General features: G+C 45.3%; 2 protein-coding genes across 2 annotated transcripts in view; one reads left to right on the top strand and one right to left on the bottom strand.

The window, feature by feature from the left end:
• The window catches only part of BCAS4 (breast carcinoma amplified sequence 4), a 1,047,728-nt gene that overhangs the window by 356,641 nt on the left and 666,860 nt on the right, over positions 1-24,227 (top strand). The window lies entirely within an intron of this gene.
• The window catches only part of RIPOR3 (RIPOR family member 3), a 265,471-nt gene that overhangs the window by 55,849 nt on the left and 185,395 nt on the right, over positions 1-24,227 (bottom strand). The window contains exon 11 of the mRNA XM_082272182.1: positions 21,498-21,643. Coding sequence (XP_082128308.1) covers positions 21,498-21,643 — 146 coding nt within the window. The remainder of the gene's footprint in view (positions 1-21,497; positions 21,644-24,227) is intronic.

Raw genomic sequence — 24,227 nt, 5'->3', positions numbered from 1 at the left:
CTGTCAGTGCCTGCTGGGAGTCATACTCTATAACTGATCCAGATCAATAATCCCAGCCAGTGGTGCATGCTGGGAGTTGTAGTCCTTAAAGGATTGGGAATTGTACTCTATAACTGATCCGGATCAATATTCCTAGCCAGTGGTGCATGCTGGGAGTTCTAGTCCTTAAAGGACTGGGAGGTGTACTCTATAACTGATCCAGATCAATAATCTCAGCCAGTGGTGCAAGATGGGAGTTGTAATCCTTAAAGGACTGGGAGTTGTACTCTATAACTGATCCGGATCAATATTCCTAGCCAGTGGTGCATGCTGTGAGTTTTAGTACTTAAAGGACTGGGAGTTGTACTCTATAACTGATCTAGATCAATAATCTTAGCCAGTGGTGCATGCTGGGAGTTTTAGTACTTAAAGGATTGGGAGTTATACTCTATAACTGATCTAGATCAATAATCCCAGCCAGTGGTGCATAATGCTGGGGGTTGTGGTCCTTAAAGGATTGGGAGTTGTACTCTATAACTGATCCAGCGCAATAATCCCAGGACGTTGAGCATGCTGGGAGTTGTTGTCCTTAAAGGACTGGGAGTTGTACTCTATAAATGATCTAACTCAATAATCCCAGCCAGTGGTGCAAACTGGGAGTTTTACTCTCTAACTGATCCAGATTAATATTTCCAGCCAGTGGTCCATGCTGGGAGTTGTTGTCCTCAAAAGGATTGGGAGTTGTACTCTATAACTGATCCAGATCAATAATCCCAGGCAGTGGTGCATCCTGGGAGTTGTAGTCTTTAAATGATTGGGAGTTGTACTCTTAACTGATCCAGATCAATAATCCCAGGCAGTCGTGCAAACTGGGAGTTGTACTGTCTAACGGATCCAGATTAATATTTCCAGCCAGTGGTCCATGCTGGGGGTTGTTGTCCTCAAAGGATTGGGAGTTGTACTCCATAACTGATCCAGATCAATAATCCCAAGCAGTGGTGCATCCTGGGAGTTATAGTCTTTAAATGACTGGGAGTTGTACTCTATAACTGGTCCAGATTAATAGTCCCAGCTTGTGGTTCCATGCTGGGAGTTGTTGTCCTCAAAAGGATTGGAAGGTGTACTCCATAAATGATCCAGATCAATAATCCCAGGCAGTAGTGCATCCTGAGAGTTGTAGTCCTTAAAGGATTGGGAATTGTACTCTATAACTGATCCAGACCAATAATCCCAGCCAGTGGTGCATGATGGGAGTTGTAGTCCTTAAAGGATATGTGCTGACCATTGATTTTATCAGGAATAAGGACTTACAGCTGGCCTCCAGCCTTCCCTTTAGTCTTGCACAGTTGTACAGGCTCCTCTCCTGGACTGAATTTGCTTATTTTTATTTTACCGCACACTGTAAGTTCTCGCAGTGTGCAATAGAAGCTGCAGAAAATCAGATAGAGCCCGACTCATTCCCTGACTGCCACAGGCAGAAGGAAGCATTTCCTCAGTCTCCTCTCCCCCCAGTGATCAGACTGAAATGTTGTAACTTTGTAGCAAATCACAAGGTGAGAGGCTGCAGCAGGGGGCTGATTTGTGTTAGACATTTGTGATCACAGCCAAGAAATGTACAGGCACCAAGATTTACATAATGGTGTCACCTCTGAGTCGGCATCTCAGTCCAGGAAATAGACGGTGACCCTAAATGATGCCTGATTAAAGATGGTGCTGCCCCTAATCAATACTGTCATCTCTGTGAGAGGTGTTACATCGACAGATTACTGTGCAGGCTGCTCTCAGCATTAAAATATAAATCTGATGATAGGTCCTCTTTAATGTAGGCCAGAGATGGACATCTATAGGGCAGCTGTAGAAATAGGAGTTCAGGATATAACACGCGGGCCGGTAATGAGGAAACATCTCGCCATACATCTTCAGCACGCGCATTGCCGATGACCAGGAACCAGGAAGTATCGGAGCCCCTTATGGTCACAGCGCTGATATTTTTGGCCGCGATGTATATTTAGTTAATGTAATCCAGCACGCTCCCTCAGCGGCAGGGGGGCAAAATGTAGCTTGCCATGTTGGCGTCTGCGGGAAGCGCACATCAAAGGTCGGAGGGAAGGTGGCCGCTGCCCATCCTCTACTTTGCTGGAATGACAAAAAGCACCCCCCATGAATATGCAATGATGGACACTCGAAACCGCACTGCGGTCGGAACGTGGTACCCGCTGTAATCTACACATGCCATCGCTTAATAATCTGGATTACCTCCAGGGATGCAACTGAGGAGAATCAGAAGACTTGAGCAATGCTTGATTGAGCACAGATGAAAAGTTTAACCCATCACATGACCTACTAAAAAGATACGGCTGTCTGAGTCCCCATTGGAGAGATTCCTCTCACGTCTTGTACCAGTGACCACACACGAAGATAGGGAGACTCTTCCCAAGAGGGACACAAATGGCTTTGACTAGGATTCCTCTTTAAAGGGTCAGCCTACCTAAAAACTGATATTTTAGTATTGGGCAGAGGGTGAAGAGCTAGGCCAGAGGATAAAGAGCTTGGCCAGAAGCTGAAGAGCTAGGCCAGGGCGGAAGAGCTTGGCCAGAAGCTGAAGAGTTAGGCCTGATGCTGATGAGGCTGAAGAGCTAGGCCAGGGCTGAAGAGCTTGACCAGAGGCTGAAGAGCAAGGCCTGATGCTGATGAGGCTGAAGAGCTAGGCCAGAGGGTGAAGATCTAGGCCAGAGGGTAAAGAGCTAGGCCAGGGGATAAAGAGCTAGGCCAGAGGCTGAAGAGTTAGGCCTGATGCTGATGAGGCTGAAGAGCTAGGCCAGAGGGTGAAGATCTAGGGCAGAAGGTAAAGAGCTAGGCCAGAGGCTGAAGAGCTAGGCCAGAGGCTGAAGAGCTAGGCCAGAGGCTGAAGAGCTAGGCCAGAGGGTAAAGAGCTAGACCAGAGGGTAAAGAGCTAGGCCAGAGGGTAAAGAGCTAGGCCAGAGGGTGAAGAGCTATATCAGAGGGTGAAGAGCTAGGTCAGAGGGTGAAGAGCTAGGTCAGAGGGTGAAGAGCTAGGCCAGAGGGTGAAGAGCTAGGCCAGAGGGTGAAGAGCTAGGCCAGAGGCTGAAGAGCTAGGCCAGAGGGTAAAGAGCTAGACCAGAGGGTAAAGAGCTAGGCCAGAGGGTAAAGAGCTAGGCCAGAGGATAAAGAGCTAGGCCAGAGGGTGAAGAGCTATATCAGAGGGTGAAGAGCTAGGTCAGAGGGTGAAGAGCTAGGTCAGAGGGTAAAGAGCTAGGCCATAGGGTAAAGAGCTAGGCCATAGGGTAAAGAGCTAGGCCAGAGGCTGATGAGCTAGGTCAGAGGCTGAAGAGCTAGGTCAGAGGCTGAAGAGCTAGGTCAGAGGCTGAAGAGCTAGGCCAGAAGGAAAAGAGATAGGTCAGAGGCTGAAGAGCTAGGCCTCGTTTACACGGGGTGTACTACAGCATATGCCATGTGAGGGCCGTCTTTACCCACACGGGAATGCACAGGTGTGTCATACACCCCCCTGCAGGCAGTCCCATTCATGTCCATTGGAGCGCAGGGGCTGCATGGGCACAGAAGATGCTTCCAATTTGACATCCGTTCAGGTGTGGGTGCACAGTCCTGAGCGAACATTGTCTGCATTTAGCGCGGTGCACCCGCAACGATGTCTGTTGAAATACAAAATTGTATCTTGTGCAACAACTACTGTACAACAGTATTTAGTAGATATATATCCTTCAACCAGAAGATGGCAGTGTGTATAGGTTTGCAGCTGTATCTATGATCAAACTCTATGTCTTTTCTTTGAATAAGTTGATGTTTCCTGTCTACAGTTAAGCAGCAAAGCCCATGTGGACTGTGCATTGTCTGTCTGTTTTAAAGGCTATATACAGAATTCCTAACAATGTTAGATTGGGAGGAGCATCTATATTTGTGCAGCCTCTGTGTCCCAATGGACATGAATAGGACTGCCTGCATAGGGATTATAGATAGACTCAGGCGTGTTCGGGATCCTAGTCCCAACCCACCTGCCCGATTTCACCAGGATCGGGCAGGTGGGTTGGGACTAGGATCCCGAACACGCCTGAGCCCATCTCTAACAGGGACATATGACACACCTGTGCATCTTCATGCAGGCAAACATAGCCCTCGCATGGACATACAACCAGGCTCCACAACTGAACACAGGGGCTCTGGTATACAACCATGGCTTTTCTTTGGCTTAAAGTAACATTTAGGTTGGGTGGAGCCATCTGGTTAAAGAGGTTGTAAACCTCGAACATGTGTGTACTTGTAACATTTTTGTCTGCTGCCTCCTTCCTCTGCTATCTGCATGAGTGACTTCTGACGAGTTTTCCTGACACCAAGAGAAAAATGGTGACGGGGGAGGGCACAGTTTGTGATTGGCAGCCTCAACTCTGTATCTGTGTGCTGGGTGATGGGGGGGGGGGGATGTCCCTTTCCTCCAATCAGCTTTCAGAGCTCTCTGCCCCATGCTTTTCAGAGCTGTGTAAATTCTGCACTTTGAATGGATGTAGATAAACCGGTACAACTTATGTAGGAGGATCTGTTTTATCTCTGTGTAGCATCTGAGGCCAGTCACCTCCCTAGGCATATGGAGGTGTTGCAACCACTTTATTCGGTTTTTTTATATTATACAGAAATCCCATCCTACGGTGAGCAGAGAGAGAACCACCAACCATAGCAAGGTAGTTCCTCCCATGAAATCCCCAAGGGATTCAAGCTGTAGGTAGGTGTTTCAGCAAGCCAAATTCCACCTAAAACCAGGATATTAATGTTTAGTGCCCTGACCCTCTCTCCTCCTAATAGTGACATCTGTTATAGCTACACATGGAATCTGGGGCTTGACTTTCTAATACAGGTAGACAACCCGAAAGTAAAATTTGCTGGGAGTTTTGCTGTTTCAGTACATATTTGTAGGCAGGTGCATTCTGTACTCCCCACTGTAGGTGGCGCTCAACCGAAGCAGCAATGCAGAAGAGAAAGGACGTCGTGAGGAACTTGGTTCCTCTGACTTCCTGTGGTCACAAGGGGGGTGGCTGTCCGATTAGACGCTGGTGTATTACGTGACCTCGGCAGCCATCTGGTGTCCTACATGACCTCGGCAGCCATCTTGGGTCAAGGCAGAGTCTATTTAAGACCCTAGCTCCCAAGTTTGCAAGTGGTTAGTGTAGGGACAGGTTCCCCATCTGGGTGGCTGTCTGATTAGACGCTGGTGAATTATGTGACCTCGGCAGCCATCTGGTGTCCCACGTGACCTCGGCAGCCATCTTGGGTCAAGGCAGAGTCTATTTAAGACCCTATCTCCCAAGTTTGCAAGTGGCTAGTGTAGGGACAGGTTCCTCATCTGGGTGGCTGTCTGATTAGACGCTGGTGTCTTACGTGACCTCGGCAGCCATCTTGGGTCAAGGCAGAGTCTATTTAAGACCCTAGCTCCCAAGTTTGTGAGTGGCTAGTGTAGGGACAGGTTCCCCATCTGGGTGGCTGTCTGATTAGACGCTGGTGTCTTACGTGACCTCCGCAGCCATCTGGTGTCCTACGTGACCTCGGCAGCCATCTTGGGTCAAGGCAGAGTCTATTTAAGACCCTAGCTCCCAAGTTTGCGAGTGGCTAGTGTAGGGACAGGCTCCCCATCTGGCAGCAACAGCCCATAGTGGCAGGGAGAGGTTCGAGAGGAATAGAGACAGTGCAGGGACTACGCTATCTCCATGTAGGAAGCCTCCCGCATCTGGGTATAGACCAGGCAGGCCGCATTCACGCTCCTTGTTGCCGAAAGGGTCTGCATCCTCTCAGGATACGCTGCTCTCCTTTGTACCCATCATACCCAAATATTTAGGACTCTCCATCAAATGTCTATCTATATACAGGCAGTAAGTAAACATCCCAGCTACAAATTTGCTGTTCCTCAGTTGTACATGATGTCATAAAGTGCCAACCAACATTACGTGGCCGAAGCAATGGAGAAGGTCAGGTGCCACCGAAGTGAGGAAAATAAAATAGTCTATATTTCCTTCAGGCTCCATTCACACCTAAGGCTCCATTCACACCTGAGCGTCTCGTTTTCAGGTGTTTTTTTGGGCGTTTTCTACAGGTGTTTGAAGGCAGGCATTGACATCTGACCAAAAAGGACTGTAATCTCCCAAAAAAGAAGCTCATGTACTTTTTTGAGCTTCAGGTAACAAAATGCTCATATGTGAACAATGACAATTGAATTTAATGAAATCTTGCTGGTTGAGCGTTTTGGAACTTCAGAGATGAGCGTTTTATGAGCTGAAAAACGCCCAGGTGTGAACAGGTCCTTAAGGAATCAGGGAACGTGGGCTTCCAATAGAATAACAACTGATCAGAAAAGCCATTGACTGGATTAGCTAACTTAAAATCTGTACTGACTGACGGAAAATCGGCCATTGTGTTGATGGCCAACCAAAATTTTATAGCCTGCACACCAGATTTTATTCGGCTGAAAAGTCGGAGTCGGTTGTCGAAAGCACCATACTAACAAGCCGAAAATCGGCCGATCGGACGTTGGCCGAAAATTCACGGCCAACTATCGACGCGTGTGTACGAGGCATTAGCCCTGGTAGTCCTGGTCTGCATTTGATCGCCTACTGGCTGATTCTGGATTCATCCTGCTGGTTGAGGACCAAGAACCTCAACCTGTAATCTCCGATTGCCACTGTCCACACAATGGCCTGGCATTCGTCTGATCCCCTGGAACATTCCATATTTCACTTAGACTTTTTACTTTCTGCAGAATTACTATAAGCACCAGTGACAGCGCTGTGAGATGGGAGCAGATATCTGATCTGTAGTCCGAACCCCAGGAGAGGAAGAGACTTCCAACGGAGCGTGGCTAGACAACGCACTGCTTCCTAAACACACAACTTCAGAACACAGACCCACCGACTACAACCTGATACTTATCCCATCATCCACAATAAGACAAAGTACACAAAGAAGAGGAACAAAGTCCCACAAATGGTGAGGATAAAGATATATTGTTATCCCAGATTTGCAGCATGCTAACATATACCGCAGTGCTGTACAGAGAACACTGAGACAGTCACATCAGTCTCTGTACCAGAGGAGCTTACACTCTAATGTCCCCCCACAGTCACATCAGTCTCTGTACCAGAGGAGCTTACACTCTAATGTCCCCCCCACAGTCACATCAGTCTCTGTACCAGAGGAGCTTACACTCTAATGTCCCCCCACAGTCACATCAGTCTCTGTACCAGAGGAGCTTACACTCTAATGTCCCCACACAGTCACACACTATTATTCTACATTTATATAGCTCTGACATATACCGCAGTGCTGTACAGAGAACACTGAGCCAGTCACATCAGTCTCTGTACCAGAGGAGCTTACACTCTAATGTCCCCCCACAGTCACACACTATTATTATTATACATTTATATAGCTCTGACATATACCGCAGTGCTGTACAGAGAACACTGAGCCAGTCACATCAGTCTCTGTATCAGAGGAGCTTACACTCTAATGTCCCCACACAGTCACACACTATTATTATTATACATTTATATAGCTCTGACATATACCGCAGTGCTGTACAGAGAACACTCAGCCAGTCACATCAATCTCTGTACCACAGGAGCTTACACTCTAATGTCCCCCCACAGTCACACACTGTATTATTATACATTTATATAGCTCTGACATTTGCAGTACATGCAAGCAATGGAGAAGGTCAGGGGCCACAGAAGTGCAGTACAGAGAACACTGAGCTAGTTACATCAATCTCTGTACCAAAGGAGCTTACACTCTAATTTCCCCACCACAGTCACACACTATTATTATTATAAACGTATATAGCTCTGACATATACCGCGGTGCTGTACAAAGAACACTGACCCAATCACATCACAGGACAGGCAGGGTGAGTAAAGGGGTATTTTTCCACTCTCCATAAATTCTCCTAAATTGTAAAATGAAATCAGTAAATAGACATATATTCATAAAATAAAAGGACGAGGAATGTGAGGAATGTTCCGATGTGAAGTGAAGTGTTGTAATATGTGTTTAGTTTGTACGCTGGGACATCTCAGGGTATTCTGGCTGAATCTTCACAACCATTAGGAGTCCAGCACAGCTGCGATCGAGGAATGATGCCGCTAAAGGAACGCGCTGCGCTCATACAAGTCATGGAAAAAGATGTGCTAGACGCGGCTTTGGCCCCTCCATGAGCAGAGGAGTCTGGGTGATGGATCGTTGAGATTTATTAATGGAACAGAGTGTGCCTGCTGGAGTGATCCTCAAATTGTGGATAAACCTAAGTGACATTAAATATCAGGACGGGGCTGGGGAGGGAGACGTGGTCTATTTAGGATGAAGAATATATCATGTAACCCAGGGCTGTCTGAATCCCAGGAGCCAGAACACCATGTGACCATAACATGAGAGAACCATTCTTCTCCAAAATAAGATTCTGAGATCTTCAGAGAGGGATACAGTGGGAGCGTTACTGAAGGAATCAGGAATTGGTTTAATCAGGCAAAGATCATTGTATACCAAATATACCAGAAAAGATCAATAAACAATACAAAGTATTGTAGTAAGTCATTGTCCCTCTGACACTTGAGGTCCTAGAACAATGACAAACTGTCACTTGGGGATCACAGAACAATGACACTGTGACACTTGCGGGTCCAGAACAATGACACACTGATACTTGGGGGGCCCAGAACAATGACACACTGATACTTGGGGGGCCCAGAACAATGACACACTGATACTTGGGGGGCCCAGAACAATGACACACTGACACTTGAGGGTCCAGGACAATGACACACTGACACTTGGGGGTGCCAGAACAATGACACTGATAATTAGGGATCACAGAACAATGACACACTGACACTTGGGGGTCCAGGACAATGACACACTGACACTTGGGGGTGCCAGAACAATGATACTGATGATTAGGGATCACATTACAATGACACACTGACACTTGGGGGTCCAGGGCAATGAAACACTGACACTTGGGGGTGCCAGAACAATGACACACTGACACTTAGGGATCACATAACAATGACACACTGACACTTAGGGATCACAAAACAATGACACACTGACACTTGGGGATCATAGAACAATGACACACTGACACTTGGGGGTCCCAGAACAATGACACACTGACACTTGGGGATCACAGAACAATGACACACTGACACTTGGGGATCACAGAACAATGACACACTGACACTTGGGGATCACAGAACAATGACACACTGACACTTGGGGGTCCCAGAACAATGACACACTGACACTTGGGGATCACAGAACAATGACACACTGACACTTGGGGGTCCCAGAACAATGACACACTGACACTTGGGGATCACAGAACAATGACACACTGACACTTGGGGATCACATAACAATGACACACTGACACTTAGGGATCACAAAACAATGACACACTGACACTTGGGGATCATAGAACAATGACACACTGACACTTGGGGATCATAGAACAATGACACACTGACACTTGGGGGTCCCAGAACAATGACACACTGACACTTGGGGATCACAGAACAATGACACACTGACACTTGGGGATCACATAACAATGACACACTGACACTTAGGGATCACAAAACAATGACACACTGACACTTGGGGATCATAGAACAATGACACACTGACACTTGGGGGTCCCAGAACAATGACACACTGACACTTGGGGATCACAGAACAATGACACACTGACACTTGGGGATCACAGAACAATGACACACTGACACTTGGGGATCACAGAACAATGACACACTGACACTTGGGGATCACAGAACAATGACACACCGACACTTGGGGTCCCAGAACAATGACACACCGACACTTGGGGATCACAGAACAATGACACACTGATACTTGGGGATCACAGAACAATGACACACTGACACTTGGGGATCACAGAACAATGACACACTGACACTTAGGGATCACATAACAATGACACACTGACACTTAGGGATCACAAAACAATGACACACTGACACTTGGGGATCATAGAACAATGACACACTGACACTTGGGGGTCCCAGAACAATGACACACTGACACTTGGGGATCACAGAACAATGACACACTGACACTTGGGGATCACATAACAATGACACACTGACACTTAGGGATCACAAAACAATGACACACTGACACTTGGGGATCATAGAACAATGACACACTGACACTTGGGGGTCCCAGAACAATGACACACTGACACTTGGGGATCACAGAACAATGACACACTGACACTTGGGGATCACAGAACAATGACACACTGACACTTGGGGATCACAGAACAATGACACACCGACACTTGGGGTCCCAGAACAATGACACACCGACACTTGGGGTCCCAGAACAATGACACACCGACACTTTGGGTCCCAGAACAATGACACACCGACACTTGGGGTCCCAGAACAATGACACACTGATACTTGGGTTCCGAACAATGACACACTGACTCTTAGGGGCCAGAACAATGACACACTGACACTTGGGGGTCCAGAACAATAACACACTGACACTTGGGGAATCACAGTACAATGACACACTGATACTTGGGGATCACAGGACAATGACACACTGACACTTGGAGGTCCAGGACAATAACACACTGACACTTGGGGGTGCCAGAACAATGACACACTGATAATTAGGGATCACAGAACAATGACACACTGACACTTGGGGATCACAGAACAATAACACAATGACACCTGGTGGCCAGAACAATGACACACTGAAACTTGGGGATCACAGAACAATGACACACTGACACATTAAGATCATAGAACAATGTCACGCTGACACTTGGGGATTACAAAACAATGGCACACTGACACTTGAGGGTCCAGAACAATGACAAACTGACACGTGAGGGCCCAAAAGGATGACACACTGACACTTGAGTGTCCCGAACAATGACACACTGACACTTAGGCGTCCAGAGCAAGGGCACGTAGACATTGGGGGGGGGGGGGGTCACAGAACAAAGATATACTGATACTTGGGGTCCAAAAACAATGACACACTGACATTTGGGGTCCCAGATCAATGACACACCAACATTCTTTGGTCCAGAACAATGACTCATGGACACTTAGGGGGGGCCCATAAAAATGACACACTGACACATGGGGGGTCTTATAACCTCCATGTCTACATACCCTAATGGATGCTGATCGGTTACAATATAAACAGTTGCAAACAAAGTAACGTCTGAATATGGAAGATTGTCATGGCAGACACAACACTACACATGCCTGACGTCTACATGTAAACAGATATCATATGGAATTCTCACTAACACACAAGATTTGGAACTCTTAATTAACACCTTACCTCGGACACAGAAAACACAAATAAACAAGAAAACTTGGCATGCCCGAACGATGACATCCAGATTACTCAGTGAGAGGCTGAATATAAATGAAGCCGTCCTATTCCTGACATGCTGCCACTATTACAAACCTGGGGGCCCCCAACAAAGTCCATTCTCATCTGAATGTTCAGCAATCCCGTGATGTGTATGAAAAACGCTTTATGATCAGTTTTAAATGATTTTTGTTTTATTTCAAAAAGAATCAGTCACGTTACGAAAATCTCGGATCATGGTAAAGGTTGTATAATGTGTGCACCATACCAAGCAATACTTTTTCAATTTGGCCACTTTAAATTACCAAAGCAAAATCAACCTAATAACATGTTTATGTTGAAAAAGTGCAATTTTAATCAAATAAAAAAAAAAAAAAAATGAAATATAATCAAAAGAAAATACAAATTAAAATTACAACATTTTAAAATTTTGAACTTGAACATTTCAAATTTCAAAATTGTAAAATTAAAATTGAAAATGAAGAAAAGAAAACCAATCGTGAAAAAGAAAAGAGAAAAAATAAAGCCTTACACCAGCCCTTGATGACACTAAGGAAACAATGAAAGGATTTTGTTAAGGTGCCGAAATTGATATGACACAATATATTCATAAAATTGCAAAATGTTATTGTACTGTACAAAAATTAAAAAACAGCAGTATTTTTAATTTAATTTTATTTAAATATTTGTATAGCACAATAAAATTTAGCGATTTTATGAATATAATGGGGTTTATTTACTAAAGGCAAATCACTGTGCACTGCAAGCGCACTTGGAAGTGCAGTCGCTGTAGATCCGAGGGAAGATCTGAAATTAGGGGAACCTCTACTGATTTCTATCATCCAATCATGTGCAAGCAAAAATGCTGTTTTTTATTTTCCTTGCATGTCCCCCTCAGATCTACAGCGACTGCACTTCCAAGTGCACTTGTAGTGCACAGTGATCTGCCGTTAGTAAATAACCCCCATCGTGTCATATCAATTTCGGCACCTTAAAAATCTCCTTTTCCGTGCACACATATTTTTTGTATTTATCAATGGGATGTGGTGCCTTGGATCCTCGGATTTCCGGGTGATTGTATATTTGTTTTCTCACAAGGAAACAATGTTCAGCCATTGAAATTGTATTTCCAACCTGCACCATACATGACAGGTTCTCTTTAGAGTTTGTTGCTGGCAAAAAATTAAATCGTAAAAAAAGGTGGAGCTGGGTTTTAAGAATAAAAAAATCTATTAATACATACACTATTTTGTCAAAAGTATTGGGACGCCTGCCTTTACACACACATGAACTTTAATGGCATCCCAGTCTTAGTCCGTAGGATTCAATATTGAGTTGGCCCACCCTTTGCAGCTATAACAGCTTCAACTCTTCTGGGAAGGCCGTCCACAAGGTTTAGGAGTGTGTCTATGGGAGTGTCATTTGGTGGAGGGGGGATTATGGCGTGGAGTTGTTTTTCAGGTGTTGGGCTTGGCCCCTTGGTTCCAGTGAAGGGAACTCTTAAGGCGTTGGCATACCAAGACATTTCGGGCAATTTCATGCTCCTAACTTTGTAGGAACAGTTTGGGGATGGCCCCTTCCTGTTCCAACAAGACTGCGCATACAATTCACAAAGCAAGGTCCATAAAGATAGGGATGAGCGAGTTTGGGGTTGAGGAACTTGCCTGGCCTGCACAGAGTCCTGACCTCAACCTGACAGAACACCTTTGGGATGAATTAGTGCGGAGACTGAAAGCCAGGCCTTCTCGTCCAACATCAGTGCCTGACCTTCCTTCTGGAAGAAAGCTCAAACATTCCCATAGACACACTCCTAAACTTTGTGGACAGCCTTCCTAGAGGAGTTGAAGCTGTTATAGCTGCAAAGGGTGGGCCAACTCAATATTGAACCCTACGGACTAAGACTGGGATACCATTAAAGTTCATGTGCATGTAAAGGCAGGCGTCCCAATACTTTCGATAATAGTGGTGTATCTGTACAATGCGTCTCCGAGTCTCCGAGTTATTCCCATTCTGGTGCTCTAGAGGGAGCACCAGACTGGGAGTTGAAGCTGTTATAGCTGCAAAGGTTGGGCCAACTCCATATTGAACCCTACAGACTAAGACTGGGATGCCATTAAAGTTCATGTGCGTGTAAAGGCAGGTGTCCCAATACTTTTGATAATAGTGGTGTATCTGTACAATGCGTCTCCGAGTCTCCGGGGTATTCCCAATCTGGTGCTCTAGAGGGAGCACCAGACTGGAAGTTGAAGCTGTTATAGCTGCAAAGGGTGGGCCAACTCAATATTGAACCCTACGGACTAAGACTGGGATGCCATTAAAGTTCATGTGTGTGTAAAGGCAGGCGTCCCAATACTTTCGATAATTGTGGTGTATCTGTACAATGCGTCTCCGAGTCTCCGGTGTATTCCCAGCCTGGTGATCTAGAGGGAGCACCAGACTGGGAGTTGAAGCTGTTAGAGCTGCAAAGGGTGGGCCAACTCAATATTGAACCCTACAGACTTATGCCTCGTACACACGCAACGATTATCGGCCGACCGATCGTCCGACTTTTGTCCAAGTTGTGTTTTGTTGGTTGGAATGTGCCTAGACTGCACACAAATTTTCTCGGCCAACAAAAATCTACTTCAGAAGTGATGTCATGTGCTGGTTTACTCTCCGTGTGTTTTTTCTTCTCTGAGCATGCCCAGTCTTGCTCATCAGATTTTTGTCTGCCGAAATCTGTACTGACTGACGGAAAATCGGCCGTTGTGTTGACGGCCAACAAAAATTTTATAGCATGCACGCAAGATTTTACTCGGACGAAAAGTCGGAGTCGGTTGTCGAAAGCATCATACTAACAAGCCGAAAATCAGCCGATCGGACGTTGGCCGAAAATTCACGGCCAACTATCGATGCGTGTGTACGAGGCATATGACTGGGATGCCATTAAAGTTCACGTGCATGTAAAGGCAGGCGTCCCAATACTTCAGACAGTATAGTGTAGTTCACCCCCAGTAGGTCTCCAGCTCTTCTGTTCCATTATATAAAAGGATGGCAAGGACATAATGCCAACAAACCCATCATAATAACTGTGAAGGGTGGGCGGGGCTGGGAACACGAGGGCAGCGACTTTCATCCCAGAGTCACCAAGAGAAGCTCTTGGCCGATGTGCCCAGGCACCATTTACTCCAAACTGACATAAAAGATAGAGATTACAAGTCTAAAACTCAAGTTCTTGGATCTTGCTCTCTTACTCTTGACACCATACAAGCTGAATTTCCCCACTTCATAAACCTTCCAGCCAGAGCTGACGCTTCCCATCACACGGGAGGGTTAAAGGCAGCGTGTTGAATCTGCAAATGCTGTTTCCTGAGTCAGCGGGACACCTCGCATTATTTGTGTTGGAGAAGATATCGGAGGCGCTCCATGTACAGAATGTATAATTTATCGGCACAATGCTAAGCGTGCTCCACAGGGAGGGCCTGAAATACGTGTCGCCCCGTGGAGAGGCGGAGGGACTTTATTTTGTGCGATCCGTGCCGGGAACCAATTTTACAATTCTTCCAACAACATCAGTGCTGGGAAACGATTCTGGCGCTCAACGGTAAAACAAGGCACAGCCGCCAACGCAACATTCTGCTGTTTGTATTGTGCGCAATGACGTCAGGCCATCAATCATTGTCTAATCCCAGATGGTGGCGGAGACGGAAAAATAAAGGTTATCTTTTCATTGGGTCCCGAGATAAATATTTTTCTTATTTTTAATAATATATATGAAGATATTTGGTGTACGGTCCAGGGAAATGTCACAAGTAGGGATGCACTGATATATCGGCTGCCGAAACGTATCGGGTGAAAATAGGGTTATCTGCATTTTGCCTGATGGAAAAAAAGGTGCCGATAATGGCCACCGAAAGAGATTGGCCAAAAATTTGCCAATAATGGCCGATAATAAATTCAAAGTCATTTAAATTCATGATAATAATTAGAAAGTTGAATATAATACAATTATTTTTAAAAATATAATTTTTTTTAAAAAAAAAACTGTCTATTTCGGTTTTCAGCCAAGTGCATACCAAATTTCCTGTCTCAGTTCAGAATCTTGTTTTTCGGTGCACCACTTTTTAGAAGTCAGCATTTTAGACCCATATTGGCCATCTGCCTGTGGTTTCTTCACCAAAGCACTGCTTGTAAAGGCCGGGTCACCCCCAATGCTGAAAATTACCCAGCCAGCTGTTCAGACTTTGTGCTCCTAAAGCCGGCTATACATCGGACAAACGTCAAAAGAACTTTGGTTCCAATTTCACACCATTAGTGGGCCTCAGCACCAGCTGTATTTTGTGTGGCCATTGAATTTGAATGATTCGGCATGTTGGAAATTTTTGGAAAAACAAACGATTTTCTTATCAATGATGGGAAAATCATCTGAGAAATATAATTGAAAAAGAAATACGCATGAGCACAAGAAGAGAATATTCCTGGAAAGAAAAGAAGATTCCTGGCCATGAAAATTATTTTCTGTAGCAACATGAGGTGAAATTGAAAGCTTGGTTGGTCGAATTCCAAAATAAATGGTGGCGCCATCAGGTCACAAATTTCTACATTTTCAAAAGAAAATTTGTTTGGAAATCAACCCATGTATGGCCTGCATTAGACAGAAATACCAATCAGGTCATGGTGAGGGGCCATAACTAACCCCAAAAACTCTATTCAAACACAGAGAGGTACAGTATTGTCTACCAAAAACAACTATTACCCAGTCATCGGTCTATTGACTGGATACATCCTAAATATGGCACCATTTATTCAACTGTCCATCCAGAGCCTCTGGTTTATAGACAGAATAAATTCTATAATATAGAGCCATTTATCCAACCGTCAATCCAGAGCCTCTGGTTTATATACTGATGAGTTTCAAAATATAGAGCTAATTATCCAACAGTCCATCCAGAGCCTCTGGTTTATAGACCAGATACATTCTAAATATAGAGCCATTTAACCAACTGCCTATCCGGGGCTCCCAGTTTATAGATCAGATACATCCTAAATATAGAACCATTTATCCAACTGTCCATCCAGGGCCTCTGGTTTATAGACCAGATACATTCTAAATATAGAGCCATTTAACCAACTGCCTATCCAGGGCCTCTGGTTTATAGACTGGATACATCCTAAATATAGAACCATTTATCCAAATGTCCATCCAGGGCCTCTGGTTTATAGACCAGATACATCCTAAATAAACAGCCATTTAACCAACTGCCTATCCAGAGCCTCTGGTTTATAGACCAGATACATCCTAAATATAGAGATTTTTATCCAACTGTACATCCAGAGCCTCTGGTTTATAGACCAGATACATCCTAAATATAAATGCATTCATTCAACTGTCCACCAAGAAGCATGGGTAATATCCTAGATACATCCTAAATAGAGGTCCATTTATTCAACTGTCCATCCATAGCCTCTGGTTAATAGACCAGATACATCCTAAATATAGAACCATTTACCCAACCATCCATCCGGAGCCTCTGGTTTATAGACTGGATACATCCTAAATATAGGGCCATTTAACCAACTGCCTATCCAGGGCCCCCAGTTTATAGACTGGATACATCCTAAATATAGAACCATTTATCCAACTGCCCATTCAGGGCCTCTGGTTTATAGACTAGATACATCCTAAATATAGAACCATGTATTCAACTGTCCATCCATAGCCTCTGGTTTATAGACCAGATACATCCTAAATATAGATGCATTCATTCAACTGTCCACCGAGAAGCGTTGGTTAATATCCCAGATACATCCTAAACATAGGTCCATTTATTCAACTGTCCATCCAGAGCCTCTGATTTATAGACCAGATACATCCTAAATACAGCGCCATTTATCCAACTGCCCACCTAGAGCCTCTGGTTTATAGACCAGATATATCCTAAATACAGAGCCATTTATTCATGCATCCATCAAGAGCCTCTGGCATATAGAGCACATACAGCTTAAATAAAGAACCATTTATCCAACTGTCTATAAGGGAGTGACCAGTGGTAGCCTCCATATTTTTCTCATGGCAGACTGAAATTCCAGCCCATAGACTTAGGAGTGGACTAATGGAGAGCTTACCAGCATGTCTGTTATGAGGCACTATGGGGGTTCCTATCCAGCACTGAAGGCTGCTCTTGTCTAGGTTACAAAGGAATCACAATTTTTGGGTCCACCACTCTGCTGTAGCACCATGGACAGTCTCTTGTGAGACCCAGACCAAGCAACGTTTAGGTCAGGTGATGGCAGCTTCACACGTTGGATGGAGTATGCCAGACTACACGTGGTCAGGTGATGGCAGCTTCAAATGTAGGATGGACTATGCCGGACTACACGTGGTCAGGTGATGGCAGCTTCAAATGTAGGATGGACTATGCCGGACTACACATGGTCAGGTGATGGCAGCTTCAAATGTTGGATGGACTATGCCAGACTACGCGTGGTCAGGTGATGGCAGCTTCACACGTTGGATGGACTATGCCAGACTACACGTGGTCAGGTGATGGCAGCTTCAAATGTTGGATGGACTATGCCGGACTACACGTGGTCAGGTGATGGCAGCTTCAAATGTTGGATGGACTATGCCGGACTACACGTGGTCAGGTGATGGCAGCTTCAAATGTTGGATGGACTATGCCAGACTACACGTGGTCAGGTGATGGCAGCTTCAAATGTAGGATGGACTATGCCGGACTACACGTGGTCAGGTGATGGCAGCTTCAAATGTAGGATGGACTATGCCGGACTACACGTGGTCAGGTGATGGCAGCTTCAAATGTTGGATGGACTATGCCAGACTACACGTGGTCAGGTGATGGCAGCTTCAAATGTTGGATGGACTATGCCAGACTACACGTGGTCAGGTGATGGCAGCTTCTAATGTTGGATGGACTATGCCAGACTACACGTGATCAGGTGATGGCAGCTTCAAATGTTGGATGGACTATGCCAAACTACACGTGGTCAGGTGATGGCAACTTCACACGTTGGACGGACTATGCTGGACTACACATGGTCAGGTGATGGCAGCTTCAAATGTTGGATGGACTATGCCAGACTACACGTGGTCAGGTGATGGCATCTTCAAATGTTGGATGGACTATGCCAGACTACACGTGGACAGGTGATGGCAGCTTCACACGTTGGATGGACTATGCCAGACTACACGTGGTCAGGTGATGGCAGCTTCAAATGTTGGATGGACTATGCCGGACTACACGTGGTCAGGTGATGGCAGCTTCAAATGTTGGATGGACTATGCCAGGCTACACGTTGTCAGGTGATGGCAGCTTCAAATGTTGGATGGACTATGCCAGACTACACGTGGTCAGGTGATTCGCAGCTTCAAATGTTGGATGGACTATGCCTGGCTACACGTGGTCAGGTGATGGCAGCTTCAAATGTTGGATGGACTATGCCAGACTACACGTGGTCAGGTGATGGCAGCTTCACACGTTGGATGGACTATACCAGACTACACGTGGTCAGGTGATGGCGGCTTCAAATGTTGGATGGACTATGCCAGACTACACGTGGTCAGGTGATGGCAGCTTCACAGGTTGGATGGACTATGCCAGACTACACGTGGTCAGGTGATGGCAGCTTCCAATGTTGGATGGACTTTGCCAAACTACACGTGGTCAGGTGATGGCATCTTCAAATGTTGGATGGACTATGCCAGACTACACTACGATGTGCTCAGGTAGAGGGGGTTATTTTTCTAGTGTAGGGATAAATGAAGATGAAGAGTTTCAGCCACGTAAGGATGGTTTCTGTGTCCATCAATGCAACGTTTTGGAGGAGAAGGAAATCTAGAAGCCGCACCGGTGGACTCGTCATTTGTGTCTTTGCTTTGGCAGCTGTTCTCCCCCATAATTCTGCACATCTGGAATCCTGACTTCATGTGTTGTATTGTATCTAGATTACCTATTCCATGGCTCCTAAGTCAGCCACCAGATGCTTCCTCTTCTCTGGCTGAAGCCTCTTTAATTACTCATCTTAGCTCTGTTTAATGCTCCCTGTCAGCTGTTACTCTGTGACCCTACAAGTCTGTTACCTCTCAATAAACATACATGACAGGATCTTCTTATAGGCAGGCAGGTAAGTGACTATATGACTGGATGTATACATCTGTACATTATTAAATATGACAAGGAGGAATAAAACAAATGTCACTGGATCTAATCTAATCTGACCATAAATGTATATACATACAGGTCCGGACGGGAGTATACAGAGCCAATAGACCAACCTATATCCAAATCCAAAAATAAAAAAATAACACTTTGCAGTTTACTGGTTCTTAGATGTGGTGGCTGCCTTAGTTTTCTTTTTTTCAGGTCAAGAACATTTTCAGCAAGTACAGACATAACCAAAAATGCAGTGTCCTTGTCTCTTCCTGAGAGCCGAAAAGACAGAATAAACAATGTTATCTCTCTTTTGCAAACTATTAATCCCATCAGTTCAATTTGTAACAATGTGAATAAACAAAGGCAGATATGTTTGAAGCCCACAGCCTGGGAGACAAACATGGCTGCCCTCTAGATACGACGAAGACCATCCAGGATCAAGAAGTTTGTAAAGCCTGGTACACACGAGGAGTTTTTTATTTTCAACCCAGTGGGCTGTACTAACACAAGCGATGTTAGTGCAGCAATCTCCCAATGCTTCTGACAGGGGGACCGCCTCCTCGCCAGAACACACTGATCAGCGCTCTCAGCCATTGGCTTCCAGCTCTGATCGGATGCCAGTCAGATGCTGGTTTTCCAGTACGCCTGTTGAACGCAACAGACTTCTGTTGGACAGGCAGCTGTACATACGAGCCGAAAGTCAACTGGTTTCTGCTGAATGGGATGATTTCGGCCGATATTTGGCCCTTGTGTACCCGGCTTTAGTCACAGCATTATCAGATCAAAATAAAAGGAAAAATGCCTGGAAAAAAAAAAACTAATGCAGCCACCACAACTAGGGCCTGGAAAGCTTCAATGTATTACATTTTTGTTTTTCGGCAAAGTACCCTACCTACCATGGAGCCAATACCATCCTATTTATCTATGAATTGTTACACACTGCTATTATTATACATTTATATAGCTCTGACATATACCGCAGTGCTGTACAGAGAACACTGAGCCAGTCACATCAGTCTCTGTACCACAGGAGCTTACACTCTAATGTCCCCTCCCCCACAGTCACACGCTATTATTATTATTATACATTTATATAGCTCTGACATATACCGCAGTGCTGTACAGAGATCACTGAGCCAGTCACATCAGTCTCTGTACCAGAGGAGCTTACACTCCAATGTCCCCTCCCCCACAGTCACACACTATTATTATTATACATTTATATAGCTCTGACATATACCACAGTGCTGTACAGGGAGCACTGAGCCAGTCACATCAGTCTCTGTACCAGAGGAGCTTACACTCTAATGTCCCCCCCCCAGTCACATCAGTCTCTGTACTATAAGAGCTTACACTCTAATGTCCCCCCCACAGACACACACTATTATTATTATACATTTATATAGCTCTGACATATACCGCAGTGCTGTACAGAGATCACTGAGCCAGTCACATCAGTCTTTGGGCCCCTTAGTACGTGCACCACTAAAGATACTTTAGGGCCGGTTTACATTGGTGCGATACAGGAACCCTGCCAACCCACTGCAGGTTCCCGCATCGCACCCGACTCGCAGGCAGCTCACACTGCCACAAACTCCTGGGGGTGTCAATACAAAGCTAATGACACCCCAAATGAGTTTGCATATCTCAGTGCGAAGTCTATTCGGACATGAATTGGATCGCATAGGTGTGAACACCCATGCGATCCGATTCTGGTGCGGACCAAAAAAAGGGTCCTGTGCGACTTTAGTTTGAATGCGATGCGAATTTAGCCATACAATCTGTATGGCTGAATTTGCCTCGCACAGACATAACATGTGATTTGCAGAGCAGTGCGGTGCGAGTCACATGCGATGTCTGGCATAGAGTTCTTGGCTGGTGGGAGCGGCTTTCACTGGAGGAGGAACTGTCATAGGGGGGAGCACTTACTTCCAGGTGACTTCTAGTTGTAGTTTGATGGTACCAAGTTCTGTTATGTCTACTATGATGATTCTGGGCCGGGTGGTAAAGAAGTCCGCGCTGTCACATGTCACAATGCCAACGGAGATGGTGGATAACCCACGCTGCTCCACGACCTACCAAACCAAGAGAAAACATCCGTATTACAACATAACCACTTCAGCCCCGGAAGATTTACCCGCCTTGATGATCAGGCCATTATTTTGCGATTCGGCACTGCGTTACTTTAACTGACAATTGCGCGGTCATGTGACGCTGTACCCAAATAAAATTGATGTCCTTTTTTTTCCCCAAAAATAGAGCTTTCTTTTGGTGGTGTTTGATCACCTATGCGATTTTTTATTTATTGCGCTATAAACAAAAAAAGAGCGACAATTCTGGAAAGAAAAAAAAAAAAAAAAAAAAACAATATTATTTTACTTTCTGCTATAAAACATCCAATTAAAAAAAAATTAAAAAATATTTTTTTTTTTCGTAATTTCCGGGCAGTTTGTATTCTGCTACATATTTTTGGTAACAAAATCCCAATAAAAAAAAAAAACAATATTTTTCACATTCTGCTATATACCATTCCCTATAAAAAAAAAAAATTAAATCTAATTTTTTCATCCTTTTGGGCCAATTTGTATTCTGCTACATATTTTGTGTAGTGGTTAGCACTTTCACCTAGCAGCAAGAGGGTCGCTGGTTCGAATCCCAACCATGACACTACCTGCCTGGAGTTTGCATGTTCTCCCTGTGCCTGCGTGGGTTTCCTCCCACACTCCAAAAGACATGCTGGTAGGTTAATTGGATAATGTATAAAAAAAAAAAAGAAAATTGGCCCTACTGTATGTATGTATGTGAGTGAGTTAGGGACCTTAGATTGTAAGCTCCTCGAGGGCAGGGACGGATGTGAATGTGTAATGTATATGTAAAGCGCTGCGTAAATTGACCGCGCTATATAAGAACCTGAAATAAAATAAATATTTTTGGTGAAAAAAATCCCAATAAGCGTATTTTTTTTGGTTTGTGAAAAAGGTCTACTAACTACGGGAAAGATTTATGTCATTTTTATGTATTTATTTATTTCTACGCAGGACCCCTTCGCCAAGCATGTGATAAAAGATTATAAACTAGGAGAAAGATTTATAACGTTTTTATTTATTTATTTATACATTTTACTAGTAATGGCGGCGATCTGCGATTTGTAGCGGGACTGCGACATTGTGGCGGACAGATCGGACCCCTAACTGACATTTTTGACACTTTTGGGGGGGACCAGTGACATTACTACAGTAATCAGTGCTAAAAATATGCACCCCCCCCCCCCCCCAAGAAAGAAAAAATACAGTAAATCATGCACTAATCTTCACACTTGCCCAGTAAGCAAAATTCTCCCTTAAAAAAAAAAAAAAGTACCTTCTCCCAGTAGAAATCCACCCTCCTAGCTCAAGTTCTCTTCCCCCTCCAAATCCCCCTCTCCCAGCACAAATCTCCCCCCCCCCCCACTACCCTCTCCTAGCTCAAATCCTCTTCCCCCCTCCAAATCCCCCTCTCCCAGGACAAATCTCCCCCCCCCCAAATCCCCCCTCCTAGCTCAAATCCTCTTCCCCCCTCCAAATCTCCCTCTCCCAGCACAACCCCCCTCCCCCCAATCCCCCCTCCTAGCTCAAACCCTCTTCCCCCCTCCAAATCTCCCTCTCCCAGCACAAACCCCCCCCCCCCAATCCCCCCTCCTAGCTCAGATCCTCTTCCCCCCTCCAAATCTCCCTCTCCCAGCACAACCCCCCTCCCCCCAATCCCCCCTCCTAGCTCAAATCCTCTTCCCCCCTCCAAATCTCCCTCTCCCAGCACAACCCCCCCCCCACCCCAAATCCCCCCTCCTACCTCAAATCCTCTTCCCCCTTACAAATCCCCCTCTCCCAGGACAAATCCCCCCCCCCTAATTTCCCCTCCTAGCACAAATCCCCATAATCATTTCTACTAGCACAACCCACCCCCATATTTCTTTCCCTAACACAAATCCACCTTCTAGTACAAATCCCTCTCCAAACCCAAAACCGCGCTTAGGGCAGCCGTCCCCCTCCTACCCAACCCCTTGTCCCTGCCCTTACTGCAACCACCAAAACCATCTCCCAGGAAACAGCAGAAGTAAGGCAAAACTCCATGCTTGCTAAACTGTGTGTTGAGATATACTTTCTTTAACCACTTGCCAACCTTCCCGCGCAGATTTACCGCGGCAGCGCGGCTCGGCTGCGAATAATCACGTAGATCTACGTGATTATGTGCACGTGGTTTCGGTGATTAGACACAGAGTGAGGCAGACCGCAGGAGGAGTAGGCTCGATGGCCGCCGGCCTCCCGGGATCTTCGGCAAAACTGACAGGAGAGCTGTCTGGAATGTAAACAACATAAGACGGCTCTCCTGTCAGAGAGGCAGGGAAAGATCGTGTGATTCAGCTAAGCTGCCTCTGTTCAATCCATCCCCCACACAGTTAGTAAGCACATCTAGGGAACATATTTAACCCCTTGATCACCCCCCAGTGTTAACCCCTTCCCTGCCAGTGTCATTTATACAGTAACAGTGCCCAAAAAGTGTCACTTAGTGTCAGGTTTGTCCGCCGCAATGTCGCAGACCCATTAAAAATCGCTAATCTCCACCATTACTACTAAAAAAAAAAAAGTACAAAGTCTATCCCGTAGTTTGTAAAAGCTATAA

The sequence above is a fragment of the Pelophylax lessonae genome (genome assembly GCF_965119305.1).
Source record: "Pelophylax lessonae genome assembly, chromosome: 11".
Lineage (NCBI taxonomy): Eukaryota > Metazoa > Chordata > Amphibia > Anura > Ranidae > Pelophylax > Pelophylax lessonae.
This window is presented reverse-complemented; position numbering and strand designations above follow the sequence as displayed.